This window comes from Enhydra lutris, unplaced genomic scaffold, assembly GCF_002288905.1.
Source record: "Enhydra lutris kenyoni isolate GAN:26980312 unplaced genomic scaffold, ASM228890v2 scaffoldscaffold50, whole genome shotgun sequence".
NCBI lineage: Eukaryota > Metazoa > Chordata > Mammalia > Carnivora > Mustelidae > Enhydra > Enhydra lutris.
In genome coordinates, this window is record NW_019154134.1 from 6,352,587 (window position 1) to 6,378,679 (window position 26,093).

General features: G+C 37.7%; 1 protein-coding gene across 3 annotated transcripts in view; it reads right to left on the reverse strand.

Annotated features, from left to right (window-relative positions):
- Positions 1-2,299: 2,299 nt before the first annotated feature.
- Positions 2,300-26,093, reverse strand: part of LOC111156941 (DExH-box helicase 29) — a 52,335-nt gene continuing 28,541 nt past the window's right edge. For 2 of the 3 annotated variants that reach the window (XM_022518103.1, XM_022518104.1), the window contains exons 13-27: positions 18,530-18,706; positions 17,740-17,880; positions 15,900-16,044; positions 15,661-15,778; positions 14,992-15,076; positions 12,744-12,832; positions 11,698-11,826; positions 11,527-11,602; positions 10,340-10,564; positions 9,037-9,173; positions 8,521-8,614; positions 6,653-6,955; positions 5,619-5,750; positions 4,542-4,638; positions 2,300-2,692 (exon numbers count right to left, since the gene is read on the reverse strand). In XM_022518103.1, coding sequence (XP_022373811.1) covers positions 2,637-2,692; positions 4,542-4,638; positions 5,619-5,750; positions 6,653-6,955; positions 8,521-8,614; positions 9,037-9,173; positions 10,340-10,564; positions 11,527-11,602; positions 11,698-11,826; positions 12,744-12,832; positions 14,992-15,076; positions 15,661-15,778; positions 15,900-16,044; positions 17,740-17,880; positions 18,530-18,706 — 2,004 coding nt within the window. In that variant the 3' untranslated portion in view covers positions 2,300-2,636. The remainder of the gene's footprint in view (positions 2,693-4,541; positions 4,639-5,618; positions 5,751-6,652; positions 6,956-8,520; positions 8,615-9,036; positions 9,174-10,339; positions 10,565-11,526; positions 11,603-11,697; positions 11,827-12,743; positions 12,833-14,991; positions 15,077-15,660; positions 15,779-15,899; positions 16,045-17,739; positions 17,881-18,529; positions 18,707-26,093) is intronic. The other variant, XM_022518102.1, reaches the window with a different exon arrangement.

Genomic DNA, 26,093 nt, shown 5'->3' on the forward strand with positions numbered 1-26,093 from the left:
GAAGAAATACGTAGGGTGGTGTGTGGAGATATCACTGATGCAGGGTAAGGTCTTTTTGGTTAAGAACATAAGCAGTACTTTACAGCAGAAAACAGCAAGTGCAAATGTTTAAAAAGTCTCTTAGAATCTTCTGGATTCAAAAGGAGTCTGGTGTAGCTGGAGCACTGTGAGAAATTTGGGAGAGGAGGAGAAGAGGTTGGAGGGTAGTGAGGAACAGAACTTTGTAGGTCATGGTTAGGAGTTTTTATTTAAAAGACACTGGGAGACCAGAAAGTGTTTAAATCAGCTAAAGGATGAATATCTTTCAAAGATCATTCTTAGAGGGGCGCCTGGGTGGCTCAGAGGGTTAAAGCCTCTGCCTTCGGCTCGGGTCGTGATCCCAGGGTCCTGGGATTGAGCCCCACATCGGGCTCTTTCCTTGGTGGGGAGCCTGCTTCCTCCTCTCTTTCTCTGCCTGCCTCTCTGCCTACTTGTGATCTCTCTCTGTCTAATAAATAAATAAAATCTTTAAAAAAAAAAAAAAAGAAAGATCATTCTTAGAAAGATGTGATACATATGTATATTTTGGGGTATTACTTAGCCATAAAAGAATGAAAGCCTGCCATCTGCAACACCATAGATGGAACTAGAGGGTATTACGCTGAGTGAAATATGTCAGAGAAAGACAAATACCATGAGATTTCACTCATGTGGAATTTAAGGAACCAATCAAAGGCCCAAGGGGAAAAAAGAGACAAATCGAAATACAGATTCTTAACTGTAGAGAACCAACCTGATGGTTACCCCAGAGGAGGTAGGTCAGGGAATGGGTGAAATAGGTACTAGGGATTAAGGACTTGTCATGATGAGCACTGAGTAATGTCCAGAGCTGTTCAGTCACTGTATCGTACACCCCTGGAACTAATGTAACACTGTATGTTTACTGGAATTAAAATGTAAAAAATAAAAATTAAAAAGCTCATTCTTACAGTTGTAGAGAAGAATGGATTACAGAGGGATAGGAAGGGGAGAGCATAGTTTGGTGATTACTACAGTGACATAGGTGAAAGAGGACAATGACCTTGGTTGGAGTGATGGTTGGGGAGATGGAAAAGGGCTGAATGGACTGTGAAATAGGGAGTGCTGCAAGATTTTAACTCATGTGTCTTCTAGCTGCTCTCTCCTTTGGTGCTTATCTCCATTCCCACATCTTTAACAATGAGAAACCTATGGAAAACTCTAGCCCAAAGGCCCTAATCCTGATTTGACTATTTGACAACTTCAAAGGAGTAAGGATACAGTTACATTTCAGAAATTTGAATGGTTCTAGAGCCATCATGCCTCTGCCACTTACTGCCAGTTTGATCTGGGCAAGTTACTTCACTTCTCTGTGCCTGTCTCCTCATTTATACAATGGGAATAATGTACTACCTACTCATAGGTTGTTCTGAGGACTAAATCAATATATAAAAACCATTTGGGCACCAGCTTGCACACATCTGGTGATGGGAAACATTAGTTCAGGACTCCACAATTTCTGTCTCCATGTTACAAACTGAACTTCCTCTAGTACCCAAACTAGCTCTTTGATCTGACAATGTCCAGTTCTATTAACGGCACTAGCTAATGATTCCCAACTGTAATCATATTTGACTCTTTGTTCTTAACTCCCTTATCACACTGCAGGCAGAAAGTTAAAACTAGAGATTACTACTATTATTTTTACTTGCACATAAAGTAGAAATTATAGCTTCTTTTATTCCTTCATCAATACTGAGTACCTGATAAGAGAGTCAAGCAGTTGGATTAGATTACTATTCCAATCTTTCGTCCTTCAGATACAATTCCTGCCATCTGGTCTACACAGGTCTATTTTTTAAGTTCTTCAACAATCGACTGGAAATGAAGGGAAAAATTCCTCGATATAATCAGAATGTTGTTTCAAAAGATACTGAGACCCTTGAAAAATATCTAAGCATATTTTACTATCTCAAAGTAACTGACTTTACTAATTCAATTATGGGTACAGAAAAGGGTTCAAGGGCATTGATACCAAAGCTTAGGATGGAGGAAAATGGTTAAGCCGTCCATCCCAAGGTTCACAGTAGCATTAGCCATTCCTGCCTATTGTCTAGCAGGAAGTAGACATCTTTGCACACAGTGTGTATCTATTAATACTTAGGTTTTCATTTTGGTTATAAATATTAAATAATTGATTCTGAAGTTGTTCTTTTCAAGGAAATTTAATTGCAACTGGTTTTGGAGCTCACTTTCTCTTGTGGGTCGAGAAGGTCTAAATTCTCCAGATAAGAAGGACTGGTAGAGCATAAGGTGTATACATATGGAATCAGGACACTAAGTTACAGATACTACAGACACAGGCCTTGCCCATAGGCACATAATGATGTATGAAGCATGGATGATACCAAAGGATTTATTGTAAATGTAGTGCTAAATACATTGCAAATAATTATCATTAAAAAGGAACTAGAAAATTACACGTTTAAAGTATGTGCTTTTTTTCCCATCACCTTTAAGTTATGGCTAGTACCAACATTTTAAGTACTGAAATACTTAATGTGATGGTCCATTTTCACATAATTTCATGACCATATCTTCATCTTTATTTTTAAAGCAGTTGACCATGACTTTCAGTTTCAGTTATGATTCTCTGTTTTTATCAGTTCTGTAATGATCTGCAGAATCTTGTCATCTGAGTGGAAGAAAAAAAGCACCCATGAACAAATTCATCACCTGGCTAAATTCCCAAAGTATACACATGTGAACAGCAGGCATACTTGATTAGAAGATTCTTTTATATTAGAATACAAGACTATACCAGAAATATTCACAAGAAACCTAGAGATGTCCACAAATAGGATTTGTTGCCCTACAAATATTGTTATAGTTATTTGACCCTACTTTGACAAGTAGGCCAGTGCCCCAAAACATGATGTGATTTAACTATTTGTCCTTTATAAGGAATTATTTCTTTAAAAATTCTTTTAAGACAAGCGGTTTGCTAACTTTGTCACCTGGCTCAGATATACTGAAGGATCTATATACTGTTCCATCGTCTTCAGAACATGTCAGGATTTCCACAGTATGGGCAAAGGAGAAGGAACTGATAACAGTTGCTCCAAGTTTAGTCCCAACAGAAACAGTAACTTCTAACAGGGAAGGACTCTTGGAGAGGTGTCAATGGGGAAGTGACAGATCTCTCTACACAACAAAAGTATCAAACACCAATTAATCTGACAAACAGAGCAACAGAGGCTACAGTATTTGCTAAGGAGGTTATGTTAACAGATGCTTCTCCTTTTCAACAGTTGTTCCGAGACTGTGACTTCTTAAGAACTTCATTGCTCTTCAGATAGGTGTAATTATCAGGGCTGCAAGACTGAAATTCTGTCTTTACATTCGACACTTCAGTAAGAGAGTGCCCTGAGAAATTCTGATAACTGGGCCCATGGCCTGACACTCAAATTCTTGGGGGCTACTCTGACATTAATTAATAAATAGATGAAGGAAGGAAGGAAGGAAGGAAGAAAAAGAAAAGACCATTTGCTAAAAGGAAAACAATGACGGGTCTAGAAAGAACCATGAATTTTAAGCCCCCTAAGTTTCAGGGTAGTAGCACTAGATCCGTAGCTTCCAACTTTTTATTCTATAAGCATTAACTGAGATACTTGTTAAATACAGTCAATCATGCTGCAACCCACTGATCGATTTTAACATCATTCAAAGTGGGAAAACCAAACTGAAATGCTTTGTAATGTGATGCAATGGGAAGAACAGAGCAGCAAGCAAAAAATATCCTTTTCCTAAAATCCAATTAATCAAAGCTTTAGATACAACTACTATAGTCCGCAGGATATACAGGGCATAGAGAAACATCTTAAATCAAAGCATGAAGATGTAACCAACCAAATCCTAAATGACAAATTTTACCAGTAAAATAATCCAGTTTAATAAAAGTTACTCTATTTAAAAAGGGGGATGGTAGTAGAGGAAAGGGTTATAAATTAAGTGATTAAAAAATAACACACAGGCCTCTCCCAGAAATGAGATTAAATATGTCTGGGGTAGGTCTTTGGACTTTGTATTTTAATATCTGCCAAGATGATTCGGATGATTTGGAAGTTTGGGTGGGAAACACTGCTCCAGATTAACGGAAAACTCAAGTGTTTACTACAGGTTTCTATTGAAAAATAATGTACTTTTTAAACAGACTAGAGCTCTACATTTGTGAGAATGGTAGATAAAAACATGTTGGGAACCTCACAGAAAGTCCCTTATAATCAAAATTTAACAATGCTCAGTTTCACCATCCTTTTCCCCTAGAAATGGCCAGAAGTTTAGAAGTAAAGCTTAGAAGAGGAAAGAGTTATACAATTAGATTGTGAATAATGAAGCAATGTCTAGGGGTCTGATGGAATTCAGCATAAAATAAATTTTATGAAAACAATTTTTAATCATATGGACTGTAAGACTTCAGTGTGCTTTAATGTACTCAAATGTTTAAAAATAGTTTTCCAGCTATATTATAAGCAAATACTTACTTTCAAGGGACATCTTAGGATTTTCAAGCTTTTTTCTTAAAACAGAATCAATGAGAACTCTAAGCTGCTTGAAAATGACAGCTATTTTTACAGGAGCCTGTTGAGAGGAGATGACATATTGGCCAAAGTTAATCCTTGTGAGTGTGAATGTGTTTCAATAAATGAAAGAAAGCATGTATACCATGTGTTTAAACACATCTGGACTTGAATATAAAATGTTATTGGAAAAATACAGGGAAATTATTTCCTGTAACTTCTCTTACAATAACTGTGGGAGTGAAGTCTGAAATTTGGGGGAAAGAATTAATAGTTTTACTGAGGTGTAATTTACTAACCTTAAAAATTTACTCATTATTAAATGTGTACAATTTGATGATTTTTAGTATATTTATAGAGTTGTGCAACCATGACGATAATCCAGTTACAGACAATTTCTACAACCCTGACCTCTTGGACAGAACTGCATATATTTTTTAAGTTGCATTTAAGTTTACTTCTCCAATCTTAGACAAATTGTGATGGCATACAGTAACAGAATGTATTAGATTTTTTTTAAAGCTGGTCACCTGATGAGGTTACAAAGAAATAAGCTTATTGCCGGTAGCCATGACTGGTCTAATTTTTCCGGAGGAAAAATTAAAAGCTGTGTTTTCTTACAGTTGGTATGAAGTAGAAGGAGCTTAGAAGTCTTGTTTGGCTAATAACAATTCATTTACTCTAAGAAAGTTATTTAAACTTCTCACTGAATTTAAGTATCTCATCTATGGAAATTAATCACAAGGTTATCAGGGTAATAAATTTAGAATAATCCATGTAAAGTTAACTACTGAGACATAGTTAACTTAGGGATGGCAAGTTGTTATTACTGATAATGTAGTCTGCAATAGTAGGAATATTATTTGATTTTCGTATTTAACTGATTTAAAACAGTATAGGCAAGATAAAATAAGGAAGTCTTCCACTTTCAGTGAAATTATAGGGAGAAACTATGCAAACACCGATAAAATTTTAAAAATCCTCCTCACTGTTACTGTAAGTAGAAAATTTTAATGTTATGAGATCAGCTGTAGCATGTACCTGAAAATAGATCCAGCCATCAATGGAAAGAAGACGTTCCCGGTGTTGAACTTCAATATCACCACCAAAAAGTAAAACTGGAAAAGGGGTTATTAGGGTAGTTTCCCTCAGATATACTCGGGTATACCTTACCTGCATAGGAATAAAGAGAGAAAAAAAACTTCGCAGCCTGAAAATGTGAGACATTCATCTGTTTCATGTAAGCATTTTCTATAATTTGCTCATATAAGATTTACACTGTAAGTTTTATAAAGTTGCCTTTACATTCTAATATCTGTGCATTTATACTATTAAAAGGCATTTTAAAACATTAATTGTAAGGGCGAATTATATACCTTCAACATAAATGAAACTATGAACAAGTCATTTTATAATACTAATGCTGTTAATTAGCTCAAAAATAAAACTGTTTCATAGTGTCTGGTTTCTAGATCAATGTTCAGCTATGGTCATTAGTCAAGAATTCCTCAGGTTTTATATTCAAGTGTTATGACAGGGTAATGATTTTTTGACCCAGTACTTCAAAATACGGATCCTTGGTAGTTTATATCAAGCTACGACTGAAAAGATTTTAATAGTAATCTATAAATACTTTTAAACCATCTTGGGTTACACTGTGACTCAAACTGTTGCCAGATCATATAGAGTTCTGTCTAATCCCATATCCCTTTTATTTGGAATGCACATAGAACATGTCTTTGTTCTCTTTTGAGGTAGCACCTTTTGTTGAAATCTCAGGGAACTGATACATTATTTTTTTTAACTGATACATTATTAAACAGTATCTATTTGCTATAATTGTCTTTACTTCAGGTAGGAAAGATGATGGCATAGAAACCTTAATATTTTTCTTTCATTAAGTGAAAGAGATAGGACTTTTTATGAGAAACTATATACACACAGATTTCAAATATGTAAAAAATAAACTCTTCAATTTGAGAACCAAATATAATACTTGTTGGGGTATCATGACCTGTTACAACTGACTTCTAGAATAAATCTCTGAATAGTGGAATTAAGAATAAGCACTTTACCTTCTCCTGGTATAAGAGCCATCCATAAGTCTGCAAATCTCGATTTACTGAGGATGGATGTACTTGAGCTTTGCCTTGGGCTGTCTCCACAATGCAAGCCAATTTTTCTGTAACATCAACTGATTTTGTATAGATTATCTTCCCCACATTGTCATATAGTCCAGCGGCCAGTACAGCTTTAAGAAGGGCAATTTCTTGGAAGGAAAGGGTCTGTGAGGCTCTGTTTCCTTCCCAGTCATTAGGTGTTGTGGATGATGAAAATCCTGCTGCCTTAACCAACTTGATTAATTCTTGCTTTACATCCTAGATTGGTTTATGTTAAAAAAAAAAAGACAAGGTCGTAATTGATTAAAATAGAGAAACTGACAATCCTTTAATATATATTGCTGTTTCCCATCAAAATTGATAGGATGCCAAATTATTTAGTTAACTAGAGCCCAAATCAAAGGAGGAGAAAACGACACGGTAAATCAAGAGTTATCTATTTCCATGTCCCAAGACTTTCTGTGTCATAAAACATGTCTAAAATGTGAGAGCAATAAAAATGTGCCTGAACACATTTGAATTCAATATATTTACTTCAGTGGTAGCTCTCTCCACTCAGAGAGGACTAATACTGATAAAGAACAGGAGAGGACTGCAAATACTTTGTTCATTTGCCCCCGAGAATCTCCCTTAATTCTAACAATGACACCTTCATTTAATCTAAAATTGTTGTGTAAAATCTGTATTTGCCTTTAGTAACTAAGCGCCAACCAGTTTAAATTCTATAGGAAGGATGAGCATTTTTCATAGCAAACAGGATACAGTCGATTAAAAGGTGATATTTACATTTGGATTTCCTTTAGGTTTCTGGTTTGGGGCTTAAGAGACTTTGATTCCAGGTGAGAAAAGGCCAAACAGCTGCTCTAACACCACAGGGGAGGTGAAGAGATGGAAAACCTTGCAGCCCAGGGGAGGTGAAGAAAAGGCACACAGAAGAAAGGAAGCAGGAGGTAGATGGGTGGTTGTAAGGGAGTGGAGACTGAGGAATCCCAGTGAGTTAGCCTAGAGACAGCTGTTTCTTCACTTTATCCCTTTATCTACTTGTATAAGGACAAAACTCATTCTCCTGCTCTCATCCCAGCCGTTATTTTGAATGACAAAAAATAATGGCTTAAGTTATATGGGAATAAAATATTTAACCCTTTAAGATAGAGGAATTATGTAAGATACACTGTTTATTTTCTGAATACTTTTATAGCATGTCTGCAGTAGAAACTGTTTGCCTTTAGATGATGTACTGAACATCATTTCCTATGCACCAGGAACAGTAAGTATCTGCAGAGGAGCCCTGCTTTTTGCCATCACTTGTCTTTTTATTTTAACCAAACTTCTACTCTCTCTCCTCCAATAAATAATTCTGGTCCTCAGCAGTCGTCAAAACCTGAGTGATGGGCACAGTTGTCAGGTTTCCCTTCCCAAGAGCAGATTTATACAGTTGGTCACAATCAGCCACAGAGTACCATGCCGAGGATGCTTTACCATAGCTATCATCCTACCTGCAACGAAGTAGCTGGCTAATGTTCAGGAAAAGAGAGAAGAATTTCACTAAAGGGAACTATGGCTCTTAGGAAAAATGACTAGGTCCTAAGCCTTGGAAGCATTTTATGACTATTACATTATGACTGTTAAATACTATTTTAAATCACTGTTTAATACATAAAAGTCACCTACTACAAGAAACGAAACAAAAAATTACAAATATAGTAATTCAGCAAATTAAATCTGTACTATGTATCAGTCACCACCCTAGGCATTTCTATTTCTACAATAAGCCTATCCGTCAACCATATGGCGCCGAATTAGCAAGCTCTATCAAGACTTACCTCTAGGGTTAACAGAGATGTTCTATTAAGAAAGTTTCTCCGGCAGTATGCTATTTCAGAACGACAGCCGCCTTCTTGCCGCGCTTTTTTCCATCTATGTACATAAAATGACCCAAGTTTTACATGTTTTCTTTTCAAACTCTCTGTTTCAGAGGTATTAACCAAAGTAAGCTTTAATGAAATTACAGTCACTTAAGGGGGGGTGGTCTTAATTGTTGTAGGAGCTACTAACTGAATATGAGTATGAACTGCAATATGGAGACTTTTTTGTGTATGAGTAAATTATTAACTCCAAATATGAGGTAATATAGGTACAATACAATGTACATTATTCTTAAATTTTAGAAGGATTATAAAAAAAGCAATCTTTTAATGTAATTATACCTTGACAGATGAAGTAACTAAAAGGTAAATCTTAGATTTACCTTTTTAATGAAAGTCAAAGATAAATTTTTTTTTTTTAAGTAAATAACCTCAGTCACTGACTTACTGACTACACCCAGATTATTTCTTTACCCTAGGTATGCGTTGTAGATCGTCAGGTGGTCCGAATCGGCCATAGCCAAAGCTGATTTGGCAAGATCTGCCTCATCTTTCCGACCAATTGGTGTAGTAAAAGGAGACTTCTCGGTCATCACTGCAGCTAGTGTTGCCTATCCATAAATAACCAAAACATTTATCAGTAAAGAGGTATATATGGAAAGGTGATTTGTAAAGGAAAGCAAATCATACAACAGTCCCACTTTCAAGTTGCATGTTTCTTTTCCAATACTTTGTGTTCTTCGATAGCTAGCAGTTTCATTTTAATTAGTTATTGTGGGCTTCACTTAATTTAATTTTAAAAATATAGCACTTCTAGACCATATTTATAAGGAGGTCACATCACCAGAATCAGAGATAAAAACCTGAGTGGGTATATAGTGATTCATAGTCTCACATAGTGAGAAGCAATCCAGAATCATACCTCATGTATCTTGACTCTTAGCTTACTGAATTTCCATTGCCTGCAATGTTCTTTAAATACTTAAAAAAATAACTTATAATGCATTATGACTCATTTGTTGTTGTTGCAGCTTTTCACATCAACTATCATGACAGAGGTTATTTTTGGACTCAGCACAATTCTGGTGAGTATTCTTAATACTAGAGAAACAGAGTATGTTAAACACTTCTTCATTCTGTTTTTAAACAGCCCTGGTTTGCAACCCCAGAAAAGGCCACAGCCTGGTAAAACTGGGAAGTTGAAATGGCACAGCAGGCATATAGAGCCCAGAGATTCAGAAAGAGGCACAAAATTTGTTAATTCTGAGATAACTTGATAAAACAGAACTGCCAGTAATTGCTGGTTCAGAGAGATAATGCAGAAAAAGTGAAGGAATAAATTTTTCATTCTCCTTAGGAAAGTCTGTGGGGTTCACAGTTTTAAAAGAATCTATAAAGGGGCACCTGGGTGGCTCAGTCAGTTGAGCTTGGTCCAATTCTTGATTTTGGCTCAGGTCAGGATTTCAGGGTCATGAGATCGAGCTCTGGTTGGCCTCTGTACTGGGCAGGAAGCCTGCTTAAGACTCTCTCTCCCCTTCCCTCCCACCAGAGCTTGCTTGTTCTACCCCCCTCCAATCTATATATTCAATTAAATAAACATTTCAAATGGGATTTTTGATAGCAAAAGTCTAGACAAGCCAAACCCATTTACAAAATAGTACCTACAGTACACTTAAGGGATGAATGGGTATGATTTTGTATATAAATACAAAAAGTTAAAAATTATTTCCAAACTTAGCCAAAATGACAAAGTGAAGAAGAGAAGCACTTATCTTACCACTGGGTCAAGGCACCCAAATATGGCACCAAAAATAAGCATCTTGCCAATCTTGACATTCACAGGCAGAGCTGCGAGGTGTTGGCCCAGTGGAGTCAGTGTAGGCTCATTTAGTTCACATGCTCCAATTTTTCGGAGTAAATTCATTGCATTGCTGATTACTTGAAGCTGAGGAGGATCTAAGGCTTTGGAGAGGAAATCTTCAGGAGAACCAAGATTGCATTTCTGCACATTTAAAAAAGAGTGATAAATCAGTATGTTATTAGGAATGACCAAAGAGATGGTCAAATTGGGAATAAATTCTGAGCAAGAGACATAAATGTCTCAGTAAGGCTAACCTGTTCTTTTTCTTAAAATTGGGAGTGTGTGAGAAACTCTGTGTGTGTGTGTTAATGGCTGGCATGAGGAAGAGATCCTCTAGGCCATACTTTTAGTTTCTTCATTCCTGATTTTTGTAAAGTCAAAATCTAAAAGTTGAAGGGAATTATAGATCTTTCAGAGTAGGAAGCTCTTGGTCTATGTCGGGGTTTCTCTATCTCAGCACTATTGTTATTTTGGGCCAGATAATTCTTTAAGAGACTGCTGTGTAATATGCAAGGTTTAGCAGTCATCCCTGGCCTCTACCCACTAGATGCCCATGTAGAATGGCCTCCTCCTCCCCCCAAGGTCTGAAAAGCAAAAATGTCTGAAGACATTGCCAACTGTGCTTTGTTGAGCAATACTGCGCCAGTTGAGAGCTAGTTTTAGTCTATTAAGGATGGGTGCCTGTGGTCGAATTTAAGCACAGTGGGTTTACTTATAAAAAGATGGGGGACAAGGCACCTGAATGGCTCAGTTAGTTAAGCAACTGCCTTGAGCTCAGGTCATAATCCTGGGATTCTGGGATTGAGCCCCACACTGGACTCCCTGCTCAAACAGGAGCCTACTTCTACCTCTTCCCCTGTCTCTGCTGCTTCCCCTGTGAGTGCTGTCTCTTGTGCACACTCTTTCTCTCTCTTAAATAAATAAAATCTTAAAAAAAAAAAAAAAAATGGGGGAGGGGGTATTTATTAAAGAGTAAATAAAATTCTTGAAAATCTAGAGCAATGTAGGGTAAGAGTATTTTAAGTGTTCATATTGTGTTCTTCTTTTTTAGAAAGGAGTAGTAAAGAATGAAAAAAATTGCACCCGAATTCCTTCAGCGTTACCATAATGTGAAGACATAATTCCTCCAGAGGCACACGCAAGATTTCAGGGACAGAATAATCCATAAAGCCTTCAAATCTGAAAAATAAAATCATATTAAACACTTGACCCATTATCAGAAATGCCACACTATAATGACAGATGTATTTTTGATCTCCAGTGCTGTGTCATACCTTTCTCTTGTGTACATTCTGAAGCAGAAGCCATCTCGGACCCTTCCAGCTCTCCCCTGCCGCTGCAGAGCACTTGCTTTACTGACAAACGTCTCAACCAAAGAACTCATCTGACTGCTTTCATGGTACCTGAAGAAAAGTTTCAGGACAGAATAATTAGATAAAGAACTTAAAATCTGAAAAAGGTTGGAAATAGGTGACTGTTAAAATTATATTGAAGACAGGCTAAAAAAAGTCCATCATAATTGTGGGCCAGTTTTCCAAGTCATGCTTCATATTTAAATAATTTAGCAAACTTTCCAAACTGAATCTCAGACTGTCAAAAGCTTCAGATACCTCTATAAGGGAAAAAAATTAATCTGGTCATGGAGGATGTTTTATTTTAATGGAAGGCCTATCAATTATGTAACAAGACTTCTTTGAAAGAGTTCGAGAAATGCCTCTCAGTAGTCATATGCATTGCCAAATATTGAAGTTTCCTAATAGAGGAAAAGTGTATATGGATTACAATAGACTATCAAGGAGGTTTTCCCTGGTTTTGCCAAATAACCATTAAAACATTAAAAGTAGTAACCTTTTTATGAAGATTCAGGTAAGGTTAACCTATTAAGTGCCAATTAAAATATCATGTACTTTCAGTTATGAAAAATATTCATGCTCCCCATTTACATAGGAGGCAACTGATAATTATACTTACTGTATTATTACTTGCTCAAGGCTATAGATCAGAGATTTTAATCCAACTCTGATTCCAAAATCCATACGCTATTATAATCTCATAAATGTTTTTGTAAAGATATTTTAGAAATTTACAAAAAATTATGTTCTGAAAATTTTCTCAGTTTTCTATAAGTAGTATACTAGCATCACTTGTGGGAAAAATCAAGACATGAAACCTGACATTTACTCTTGAGCATTTTAAAGTTTCTTAAGAGTTTCTCTGAGACTTTTTGCTTCAGGTAGAATTAGGACATTTGGGATTTTCCCTATATGATTCTGTGATTTCTCCCAAGAATACAGGAGCACCAAACCCTTTTCAAACTTACTTATTTTCTTTTGTTCTTCCAGTGTCAATTACAAATACAACATCTGGAATAGTGATACCTGTCTCTGCGATATTTGTTGCTAAGACAATCTGGAAATAAAAACCAAAAGATTTAGATAACAACTTTCAGCAGTGTGCAATCATTTAAACTATACAGTTTGACCTAATGAATTTTAAAAAGTGAATTTCAACATTATTTACAAAAATTCACCATCAACTTGCTATTACTGGGGCACCTGGGTGGCTCAGTGGGTTAAGCCTCTGCCTTTGGCTCAGGTCATGATCTCAGGATTGAGCCCCCTATCAGACTCTCTGCTCAGCAGGGAGGCTGCTCCCGCCCCCCACCCCCCACTGCCTGCCTCTGCCTCCTTGTGATCTGTCAAATAAATAAAATCTTTAAAAAAAAAAAAAAACTTGCCATTACTGTGTAATTTTAATTCTTTACAATTAGTTTTCACAGCTTAGCTTGCCAATTAAAATTAGGGATTTTTATTCCAACAAAAATACCATTCCCCTTATTCTAGTCAGTCATCTTAAAAATGAACTAAGTAGCCTGGGAAATTGGGTCAGGAATAGAGACAGCTCAGCACAACCATTCACAATTACTGGGGAAAAAATAGTATGTAAGTAAGAAGTTGTTGCTGCCCTGGCTCTACTACTTACTAGATCTGTGACCTCAGCCAAGTCATTTTTTTTTTTTTTTAAGATTTTATTTATTTATTTGACAGAGATCACAAGTCGGCAGAGAGGCAGGCAGAGAGGGAGGAAGGGAAGCAGGCTCCCTGCCCAGCAGAGAGCCTGATGTGGGGCTCGATCCCTGGACCCTGAGACCATGACCTGAGCCAAAGGCAGAGGCTTCAACCCACTGAGCCACCCAGGCGCCCCTCAGCCAAGTCATTTTACCTCAGATGATTTCAGATACTTTAACGTAGGAGATAGAAATAGATGATTTCTTAGATCCATTTCTAGTTCTAAAATTCTTAATAGTGATGACTGAATACTATAGTCTTTGCATTTTTTCTCTTGAGTCCTTGGAGGTAAAACATTTAGGAAATTTTCCATCAAATAGTCATTTTCATATTGTTCTATCTTAACTCTGTAATTCAACAGTGAATGCTTGTTTTTCTGGGAAAATTTCTAGGAAATAATAATCTGAGTTCTAAGACTTAGATGGGACCTAGTGCTGGTTCTACTTAAAAAAATTAAAAATTTTGGGGCGCCTGGGTGGCTCAGTGGGTTAAAGCCTCTGCCTTCAGCTCGGGTCATGATCCCAGGGCCCTGGGATCGAGCCCCACATCGGGCTCTCTGCTCAGCAGGGAGCCTGCTTCCCTTCTTCTCTCTCTCTGCCTGCCTCTCTGCCTACTTGTGATCTCTGTCTGTCAAATAAATAAATAAAAAATAATTAAAAAAAAAATTTTTTTTGGGACACCTGGGTGGCTCAGTTGGTTAAGCGTCTGCCTTTGGCTCAGGTCATAATCCCAACGTCCTGGGATTAAGTACTGCATCAGACTCCTTGCTCAGCACAGAGTCTGCTTCTCCCACTTCTTGCTGCTACCCCTGCTTGGGCTTGCTTTCTGATAGATAAATAATTTTTTTTTTTTTTTTTTTTTTTTTTTTTAAGAGGTAGAATTCTCTTCCTTAAACCAAATCTTGGAGGGAAGCCCAAGTGTTACAGGTCAGAGCAGCCTCAGAACCCAGGCTCTTTTCTGGGAGCTCTCAGATTCCCCACAGTTCTTACACTCTTTTATCCCCTTCTAAATCTGAGAAACTCTCTGCCAAGTGCCTCTTCACATTTAGAATCCTGAATGGAGGAGACATGAAAATACTGAGACTGTTTCCTAACCTAATGGTCTATGTATTAACAAAGATAATCAGGGATGAACAGACTGGAGAACAACAAAGAATCCTCACAGCATTCAAATAGCTCCTGACATCCAACATCCCTAGTGAAAAGGATGGGAACAGTAGTGATTTTTCTTTTTCTTTTCACAAGCAAAACCCATGCCATAATATTTTTCAACTGTCACTCCCCTAAAAGCCTTGTCCCTTTAATAATGCATAATATAAATATTCAAATACTTAAATTTCATTATTGGGTTCACTTCTGATTATGTTAAGCCAGATGGTGTCTGGAGTCTGCCATGCAATATATACACTTAATAACATTTTAATAACTGTGATGTTAAAGAGTCCTAATATTTCACAAAATATTCTCAGATCACACATAAATTCGCTTCATGGAATTTTACCTTCCTGACTCCAGGAGGAGGAAGTGTGAACGCTGCAGCTTGATCTTGAGTTGAAAGAATAGAATGCAGAGCTATCACTTTATATCTGAAAGTTAAAATCATAGTTCTTAGCAACAGTTTCTCTTTAGAAGACACTGCAAAGAATAACAAAATTTATTTGCAAATAGCAATTAAAAATTTTTTATTGTGAAAAATTTCAAACACAAAAGTTCTGAGAATGATACAATGAAACCACATATACTCATCAAAGAGAAAATACTTCATATAAATTTATATGGAATATAAGGTTTAGAGAATTTAAAAATATGCTTGGATACGGTAACTGTGACAGCAGTAATGAACCATATCAGGACAGATAACACTAAACAGCTGATTCCATATGTCTGGGTGATAAACTGCAACCTGTAGGGGTTTTGCGCTGTCCAGGTGGTGGGGAAGGGGAGTCACCGTCTTACTCTCAACCACAGGATTCCCTCTGCTTACTCATAATAAGACAAAACAAAAGCAGAAATAATACCTAAAATTTTTAGTATATTAAGTGCTGTAATAGAAATGTTAAAAAACTTAAAAAACTTGAAGGTAAAAAGACGGAAAATTCTGATGAAGAATTTTAATAAAACATTTTTCTATTTCAAAACTACTTGGAATATAATAAAGACTGGTAGTTACCGTTCAGAAAAAAATCTTCTGTCAGTTGACAGGAGATCATACAACTGTTGAATATGTGCAAGTCCTGGTAAAAAGATCAATACTGCTCCTTCAATATTTCTGAATTGGGGACTTCTGTCTGAAATTCAACATAAGAAAAAAGGTAAGGGATAGCATATAACACGTTACTAAAACATCTTCAGTAAGCAGAAAAGATTTATCAAAACAAATGGAGTCAAATTAGAAAAAAAGATATATACCTAAGTATATAAGAAGTTCCAAAATGAGATCCAGGTTGATTTTATGAGGATTCATGTAGAGAATAGCATGCTGAGTGCGGCTGCTGTACTTGTGATAAAGTGGATTTAAATCAGCACTTGGTCCAGTATGAACTGGTACATATTCCTACAAAAAACACAATCAGAAAAAGGTGAACAAAAATATTATGTATTTTTATAAGACAAGGAAAAATGATGTATTTGCAGTCATTCAAAACTGTTTCTCGGGGCGCCTGGGTGGCTCAGTGGGTTAAAGCCTCTGCCTTCGGCTCAGGTCATGATCCCAGGGTCCTGGGATCAAGCCCCGCATCGGGCTTTCTGCTCGGCAGGGAGCCTGCTTCCTCCTCTCTCTCTGCCTGCCTCTCTGCCTACTTGTGATCTCTGTCAAATAAATAAAATCTTAAACAAAAAAACTTTCTCATTTTGAGAAAATAAAATACAAAAACAAAAACAAAATAAAACCATTATTTTGTTAAAATATGCTAAGAGTACAGTTTTTAACAGTGGAAAAAGTATAAAATTTCATGTCTTGCGTATTTCATTTAATTCAACCTCAACTGTAAAGCAATACTTTTAATCTTGTCATGTACAGACTAAACTAAAGAGCGAAGAAAAACAGAACACTGTATGCATTGTTCTGTGGCAACTAAGAAGCAGGCTAGGAGAGGTCATAATAACTTTTTGGTACGCGGGTGGAGGGGCAGAGGGGGAGAGAGAAAGAGAATCTTATGTAGGCTCCACAGCCCAGCATGGAGCCAGGTAAGGGGCTCGATCTTGTGACCCTGAGATGATGACCTGAGCCTAAACTAAGTGAGGCACCCAGATGTTCCCATAATAACTTTAATAAGTAGTTTATATTGGCCTCATTCCTACTAGATTCTACTTTGGTTGTGAATTTCAATTATCTCTTTTGAAATACCTTTAATTTTCTGAAATCCTTATTTAGTTTCTAGTTTCTATCTCTGGAGTTTTAGGCAAAGATTTTAGTTTTTGCTTTCTCGATTTATCTGCTTAACTAGAAAATAAAGTAACTTCATGTATCCATCAGATTGGATATAAGCATGAAATACCATGGATACAATAAAAATACTGGATATAGTACCACTGGTTAAAATGTTCAGTAATTTAGCTTTTATGATAGTTCTGAAAATAAACATGTCATTGAAACTAACTCTTTAGGAAGAGCTGTGTTCCAGACAGTTTCACTATATAGCCAAGGTTGGCTCATACCAGGACAGAGGCTGCTGAGGAAAAATGGCAAGGATCTCTAGATTTTAGGCCTGCCCCATCTTCAATACAAAAGTTGTTCGGATAGGGGCGCCTGGGTGGCTCAGTGGGTTAAAGCCTCTGCCTTCGGCTCAGGTCATGATCCCAGGGTCCTGGGATCGAGCCCCGCATTGGGCTCTCTGCTCAGCGGGGAGTCTGCTTCTCCCTCTCTGCCTATTGCTCTGCCTACTTGTGATCTCTATCAAATAAATAAATAAAATCTTTAAAAAAAAAAAAAGTGTTCAGATAAAGTAAAGAAAATAATTACAAATTTACTCCTAAATAATTAGTCATTGCTATGAAACAATAAAGACTGCTTATGTATATGGTACTTGATTTTTTTTTGTTGTTTATCTTTATGGCCAAAATAGTATAAAATATCATAAACCAAAGATTAAAGAAATGACCTTTAAAATTTGTTCAAAATCTTATTTCTTCCTTTTTCTACCAAATTATACTCGAATTAACTGAGCCAGCCATTTGATTTCAAACCTCTCATAGAAGATTATACCCTGGATATCAGTATCAGATGTCTTTGAAAATGTTTTCTTTTTACCTGATACTTTTTTATTCCCCCTGCTTTGCTTGTAACATTAATGGTAATTTCTTCCTCCTCCTCCAGAAATTTCTGACAGTATTCGGAGTCTTTCTCCAGTACAAAGCCCGTTTCTTCTATTATATCTTCAAGATGAAAAACCTACATAGATTAAGGCATTTAAATGGTGAACTCAAATTCATTTCAGTAAATACATTTTAAAAAGAATGAGGGGATTGTTATCTTTTCAATGTTACCAAATGTTAATGTAGACTACTATGAGAAAAGCTTCTTTCTACATTATTTGGGAATGGAAAACTTGATTGATAGAGATGAGTTTGTCCCTAGAAGTCCCAGGATAAATTAAATTATGGTGTCCATTTTTTAACTTGTGAAAACCAATTAAAAAGAGATGTCTTTATGAACTGAACCTAAAGGATAAACCTTAAGAATAGAACAGGCAGAAAAGAAGCATCACAAACAAGCCTAAATTTGAGAGGTGGGTGAAAAAGGAGTTCTTTATTGCCAGGCAGTCACCCTCACTCTGGTTATAATGGTTTTGACATGGAAGTGTGTTTTCTGTCCTGTACTTCTCAGGTACGTCCTTCAGCAGAATCCTTCCTTCCAGCCCACCCACCCTCAATCCAAGCAGCACCAGCCATCTGATTCCCGAGCCATCTCCAAGTCCTCTCCTGACTTGCAGTACTGTAAGACTAGGTATGGGCTCAGACTACCTAGGGCCTATCTTCTGGGGAAGCTCCCTGGTAGGAACGTAGTTTCTGTTCATGTACACATTATAAAGAAAACTTACCTCAACAGGATAGCTTCTTCCTGAAATTCTGAGAATTGGGCAGTGTGTGAAATATGTAGAAAACTTTTCACTGTCTACAGTGGCACTCATTAGAATCAAGTGCAGATCAGACCGTTTCTGTAAAATTTCCTTCAAGATAATCAGTAAGAAGTCTGACTGGACACTTCTTTCATGAACCTAGTATAAATGGAACAAAAAAATCATAAGCTCTACTAAGAGGCTCAGATAATCAGATACTCAAATCTACTAAACGTTAATATTTCAATATAGACAACACATGTGGAAGCAGAGAGAAGCTTATGTTTCAATAAGGTAGATCATCAGAACCGAAAATAAGAGTCACCCTCTAAAATTGAAGCCATAAAAATCAGCATATAATGCACAAAATTAGCTATGATAGTAGGATGCAAGCTTAGGAGATGGTTTGTAAGTGCTTGGTTGTAGCCAAGCCAGGGTGACTCCTAAAGTTCTGCCACTAGTACCAAACTGTACTGTCACCACTATCCCAAGACGATGGTTCACACATTATGTAGAAGAAGGGGGGTTGATGGTAGGATCTAGCAGGTCTCAATGAGCTGTCCGTGAAAAACGGTTTTAATGCCCTTCTGGCACACACATTTTAGGGAAGAACATAACAGATGTGGTATACAGAACTCTATCTTTTGAATGTAACTATCTTTCAACTCTGTGTATTCTTATTTCTACCCCATTTTTATTTTGTAAGATTTAAGGCAGCCCACAAATATGAAGTACATCAAGATAAATTAAAATGTTTATAAGGGAGGCAGTAATGAGTAAGTGTTCAGGTTCTGGAATCAATCACTTGCGTTCAACTCTTGGCCACTTGCAGTATGACTTTAAGAATTTTTTTTTTAAAAAATAAGATTTTGGGGCACCTGAGTGGCTCCGTGGGTTAAGCCTCTGCCTTCGGCTCAGGTCCTGATCCCAGAGTCCTGGGATCAAGCCCCGCATTGGGCTCTCTGCTCGCCTGGGAGCCTGCTTCCTCTTCTCTCTTTGCCTGCCTCTCTGCCTACTTGTGATCTCTGTCAAATAAATAAATAAAATCTTAAAAAAAAAAAAAAATAAGATTTTATTTATTTATTTATTTGAGAGAGAGAGAGAGAGACAGTGAGAGAGGGAATACAAGCAGAGGGAGTGGAAGAGGGAGAAGCAGACTCCCTGCTAAGGAGGGAGCCTGATGTGGGGCTTGATCCCAGGACCCCAGGGTTAATGACCTGAACCGAAGGCAGACGCTTAATGACTGAGCCACCCAGGCACCCATGACTTTAAGAATGTTAAATATTTCTGGGTCTATTTCCTCTTCTATAAAACAAGAATATAATAATATAAACTCTGTAGAGTGTTTGTGACAGCCCATGCCAGATCCTAGGAATGTACAAATGACCAAGATCATTCTCTCCACTTCAGTTTACAGTCTAGTAAGAAGATACTGTACAGGAAGTTTTTTTTTATTTTAAAGATTTTATTTATTTATTTGACAGACAGAGATCACAAGTAGGCAGAGAGGCAGGCAGAGAGGGAGAGAGGAGGAAGTAGGCTCGCCATCAAGCAGAGAGTCTGATGTGGGGCTCGATCCCAGGACCCTGAGATCATGACCTGAGCTGAAGGCAGAGGCCTTAAACCACTGAGCCACCCAGGTGCCCCTGTACAGGAAGTTTTAAATTTACATATGAAGGGTAGTTAATTCAGGAGGTCAGAGGGTATACTAAGAGAAATTGCCCTCAATACTAAGAACTGAAGGATGAGTTCGAAAAAAAGAATGAAAGAGGAATTGGATGAGAAAGGGAGAGAAGTGGTGCTGAGATGCAAACTGTATAAAATCATGATAAAGAGAGGGATCATAATATATTTTGGGGACTGGAAAAGCAAACATGATACCTTTGGCATATGAAGGTGCAAGAGATAAAGCAGGTGAGATGTTTGGTAATCTGCTGTGTAAGGCCCCAAGACTTTACCCTAGTGACTTTGGCAGTGATTAAAACATTTTAGGGGCACCTGGCTGCCACAGTCAGGGGAGCATGCAACTCTTTTTTTTTTTTTTTTTTTAAGATTTTATTTATTCATTTGACAGACAGAGATCACAAGTAGGCAGAGAGACAGGCAGAGTGAGAGAGAGAGGAGGAAGCAGGCTTCCCGCTGAGCAGAGAGCCCGATGCGGGGCTCGATCCCAGGACCCTGGGATCATGACCCGAGCCGAAGGCAGAGGCTTTAACCCACTGAGCTACCCAGGCGCCCCGAGCATGCAACTCTTGATCTTAGAGTTTTGAGTTCAAGCCCCACATTGGGTATAAAGATTAGAGATTACTTAAAAATTAATCTTTAAAAAAGTCTTTAAGTAGGGGAATCTTGCAGTCTGACTTTCCTTTTGAAAAAGATGACTGGCAGGGCGCTTGGGTGGCTCAGTCAATTAAGCATGTCTTCGGCTCAGGGCATGATCTCAGGGTTCTGGGATCCAGCTCTGAGTGGGGCTTGCTGATCGTCGGGGAGTCTGCTTCTCCCTCTACCTCCCCCACCGCCCCTCGCTTGTGAGCACGGTCTGTAATAAATAAATAAAATCTGGAGCTTGGAGCAAGATAGCTGAAAAGTAGGAGACCCTGTTTCAATCGGTCTCCTGAATTGAGGCAAATATCTACCAGAACACTCTGAACACCCATGAAATCAGCCCGAGATATAAGATTATACACTTCTGGATCTCTACGGGGGCAGGAGATCATCAGAGGAGAAGTGCACCTTGACTGGATCATGACTGATATATTCAGTTATACATTCCCTCAACCACCTCTCACTAAAATGACTAGGAGGAGGAATACCCAACAGAGGAAAAATTCAGAGACTGTGACCTCTGCCACAGAACTACTGGATATGTACATAAACAATACGTCAGAAATGGAATTCAGGGTAGCAATTATGCAGGCAATGGCTACGTTGGAGAAGACCATTAGTGGCAACATAGACTCTAAGGGTGGAAGTGAGAGCTGATCTGGCAGAAGTTAAAAATGCTATCAATGAGATCCAATCTAATCTAAATACTCTAATAGCTATGGTAAACAAGGCAGAAGATCAAATTAGTGATCTAGAAGACAAACTGATAGAAAAGAAGGATCAGGAGGACGCCTGGAACAAACAGCTTAGAAACCATGAAAACAGAATTAGGAAAATAAATGATGCCGTGAAATGTTCCAATGTCAGAATTATTGGGATCCCTGAGGGGGTGAAGAAAGAAAGAAGACTAGAAGATATAGTTGAACAAATACTGGATGAACATTTCTCTAATCTGGGGAATGGAACAAGTGTTCATGTCCTATAGGCAGAGAGGACACCCCTCAAGATCAACGAGTCTAGAAAGACCTCCAGACACTTAATTGTGAAATTCACGAATCATAAATTCAGACAGGAGGTCTTAAGGGCAACTAGGGGGAAGACATTCCTTCTGTACAGAGGAAGAACCATCAGAATAATGTCAGACCTGTCCACAGAAACCTAGCAAGCCAGAAAGGGCTGGCAAGACATATTCAGGGCACTAAATGAGAAGAACATGCAGCCAAGAATACTTTATCCAGCAAGGCTGGCATTCAGAATGGATGGAGAGATAAAGAGTTTCCAAGACCCGCAAGGTTTAAAAGATTATGTGACCACCAAGCTGGCACTACAAGAAATATTTAGGGGGTTCTATAAAAGAAGAAAGAACCCATAAGTAACACAGAACAGAAATTTACAAAGACATCTATAGAAACAAGGACTTCACAGGCAACATGATGTCAATAAAAAACTAATCTTTCAATAATCACTCTCAATGTGAACGGCCTAAAGGCTCCCATAAAATGGCACAGGATTGCAGACTGGATAAAATAACAGGACACGTCCATCTACAGGAGACACATCTGGAACCTAAAGATATATCCAGACTGAAAGTGAAGGGATGGAGAACCATCTTTCATGCCAATAGGCCTCAAAAGAAAGCTGGGGTCACGATTCTCATATCAGATAAATTAGATTTTAAGCTAAAGACTGTAGTCAGAGATACAGAAGGATACTACATCACTCTTAAAGGGTCTATCCAACAAGATTATCTAACAACTGTAAATATTTATGCTCCCAAAATGGGAGTGGCCAACTACACAAGCAAACTGTTAAATAGTCATATTGATATGAATACATTAATTGTAGGGGATCTTAACACACCACTCTCAGCAACAGACAGATCATCTAAGCAGAAAAGCACCAAAGAAACAAGAGCTCTGAATGACACATTGGACCAGTTGGACCTCATGGACCTATTCAGAACATTCCACCCTAAAACACCAGAATACTCATTCTTCTCGAGCACACAACGAACTTTCTTCAGAATAGACCACATACTGGGTCACAAATCAGGGCTCAATCGGTACCAAAAGACTGAGATTATTCCCTGCATATTCTCAGACCACAATGCTTTGAAACTGGAACTCAACCATAAGAAAAAGTTTGGAAGGAATTCAAACACTTGGAAGCTAAAGACCATCCTGCTCAAGAATATTTGGATCAACCAGGAAATCAAAGAAGACCTTAAACAATCATGGAAACCAATGAGAATAAAGAAACATTGGTCCAAAACCTATGGGATACGGGAAAGGCGGTCCTAAGGGAGAAATACGTAGCCATCCAAGCCTCACTCAAAAAAATTGAAAAATCCTGAATACACCAACTCTCTTCACACCTGAAAGAACTGGAAAATCAACAAATTAAGCCAACCCCATGCATAAGAAGGGAAATAATTAAGATTAGAGCAGAGATCAATGAGTTAGAAACTAGAGAGACAGTAGAATATATTAACAAAACTAGAAGCCGGTTCTTAGAAAGAATTAATAAGATCGATAAACCACTGGCTAAACTAATCCAAAAGAAAAGAGAGAGGACCCAAATTAATAAAATTATGAATGAAAGGGGAGAGATCATGACTAACACAAAGGAAATACAATCATCAGAAATTATTATCAACAGTTAAATGCCAATAAGTTAAGCAACCTAGATGAAATGGATGCATTCCTGGAAATCTATACACTTCCAAGACTGAAACAGGAAGAAACTGACAACCTGAATAGCCCAATATCTAGAAATGAGACTGAAGCAGTAATTAAAAACCTCCCAAAAACAAGAGTCCAGGACCTGATGGATTCTCTGGGGAATTCTACCAAACATTCAAAGAAGAAATAATACCTATTTTCCTGAAGCTGTTTCAAAAAATAGAAACAGAAGGAAAACTTCCAGACTCTATGAAGCCAGCATTACCTTCATCCCCAAACCAGACAAAGACCCCATCAAAAAGAATTTCAGACCAACATCCCTGATGAATATGGATTCCAAGATTCTCAACAAGATCTTAGCTAATAGGATCCAATAGTACATTAAAAATATTATCCACCATGACCAGGTGGGACTTATCCCTGGGATGCAAGTGTGGTTCAACATTTGCAAATCAATCAATGTGACAGAACAAATCAGTAAGAGAAGAGAAACACATGGTCCTCTGAATTGATACAGAAAAAGCATTTGACAAAATACAGCATCCATTCCTGATTAAAACTAAAACTCTTCAAAGCATAGGGATAAAGGGAACATTCCTCAACTTCATAAAATCTATCTATGAAAAACCCACAGTGAGTATCATTCTCAATAGGGAAAAACTAACAGCCTTCCCACTGAGATTAGGAATATGATAAGGATGCCCACTCTTGCCACTGTTGTTCAACATCGTACTAGAAGTCCTAACAACAGCAATCAGAAAACAAAAAGAAATAAAAGTTATTCAAATTGGCAAAGAAGTCAAACTCTCTCTCTTCGCAGATGACATGATATTTTATATGGAAAACCCAAAAGACTCCACACCCAAACTCCTAGAACTCATACAGCAATTCAGTAATCTGTCAGGATACAAAACCAAAGCACAGAAATCAGTTGCTTTCTTATACACTAACAATGAAAATACAGAAGGAAAATTAGAGAATCGATTCCATATACTATGGCACCAAGAACCATAGAGGACCAAAGAGGTAAAGGATCTGTACTCGAGAAACTACAGAACACTCATGAAAGAAATTGAAGAAGACACAAAAAGATGGAAAAGCATTACATGCTCATGGATCGGAAAAATAAACATTATTAAAATGTCTATACTGCCCAGAGCAATCTATACTTTCAATGCCATCCCAATCAAAATTCCACCAGAGGTTTTCAAAGTGCTGGAACAAGCAATCCTAAAACTTGTTTGCAACCAGGAAAGACCCCAAATCGCTAAGGAAATGTTGAAAAAGAAAAACAAAGCTGGGGGCATCACGTTGCCGGACTTCAAGCTTTACTACAAAGCTGTCATCACCAAGATAGCATGGTACTGGCACAAAAACAGACACATAGACCAATGGAACAGAGTAGAGAGTCCAGATATGGACCCTCAACTCTATGTTCAAATAATCTTCGACAAAGCAGGAAAAAATATCCAGTGGAAAAAAAGACAGCCTCTTCAATAAATGGTGCTGGGAAAATTGGACAGCTATGTATAGAAGAATGAAACTTGACCATTCTCTCGCACCACACACAAAGATAAACTCGAAATGGATTAAAGACCACAAGGTGAGGCAGGACTCTATCAAAATCCTAGAGGAGAACATAGGCAGTAACCTCTTTGACATTGGCCACAGCAACTTCTTTCAAGACATACCTCCAAAGGCAAAGGAAACAAAAGCAAAATTAATTTTTGGGCCTTCATCAAGATAAAAGGCTTCTGCACAGCAAAAGAAATAGTCAACAAAATAAAGAGGCAACCCATGGAATGGAAGAAGATATTTGCAAACGACACTACAGACAAAGGGCTGATATCCAAGATCTATAAAGAACTCCTCAAACTCAACACCCAGACAACAGATAATCACGTCAAAAAATGGGAAGACATGAACAGACACTTCTCCAAAGAAGATATACAAAGGGCTTAGAGACACATGAAAAAATGTTCATCATCATTAGCCATCAGGGAAACGCAAATCAAAACCACATTGAGATACCACCTTATACCAGTTAGAGGGCCAAAATTAACAAGACAGTAAACAAATATTGGAGGGGATGCAGAGAAAGGGGAACTATCCCTACCCCTCTTATACTGTTGGTGGGAATGCAAGTTGGTGAAGCCACTTTGGAAAACAGTGTGGAGATTCCTCAAAAAATAAAAACAGAGCTACCCTATGACCCTGCAATTGCATTACTGGGTATTTACCCCAAAGATACAGATGTAGTGAAAAGAAGGGTCATATGTACCCCAATGTTCATAGCAGCAATGGCCACAATCGCCAAACTGTGAAAAGAGCCAAGATGCCCTTCAACAGATGAATGGATAAAAAAGATATGGTCCATATATACAATGGAATATGATGCAGCCAACAGAAAGGATGAATACCTGACTTCTTTATCAACATGGACGGGACTGGAGGAGATTATGCTGAGTGAAATAAGTCAAGCAGAGAAAGTCAATTATCATATGGTTTCACTTATTTGTGGAGCATAAGGGAGAACATGG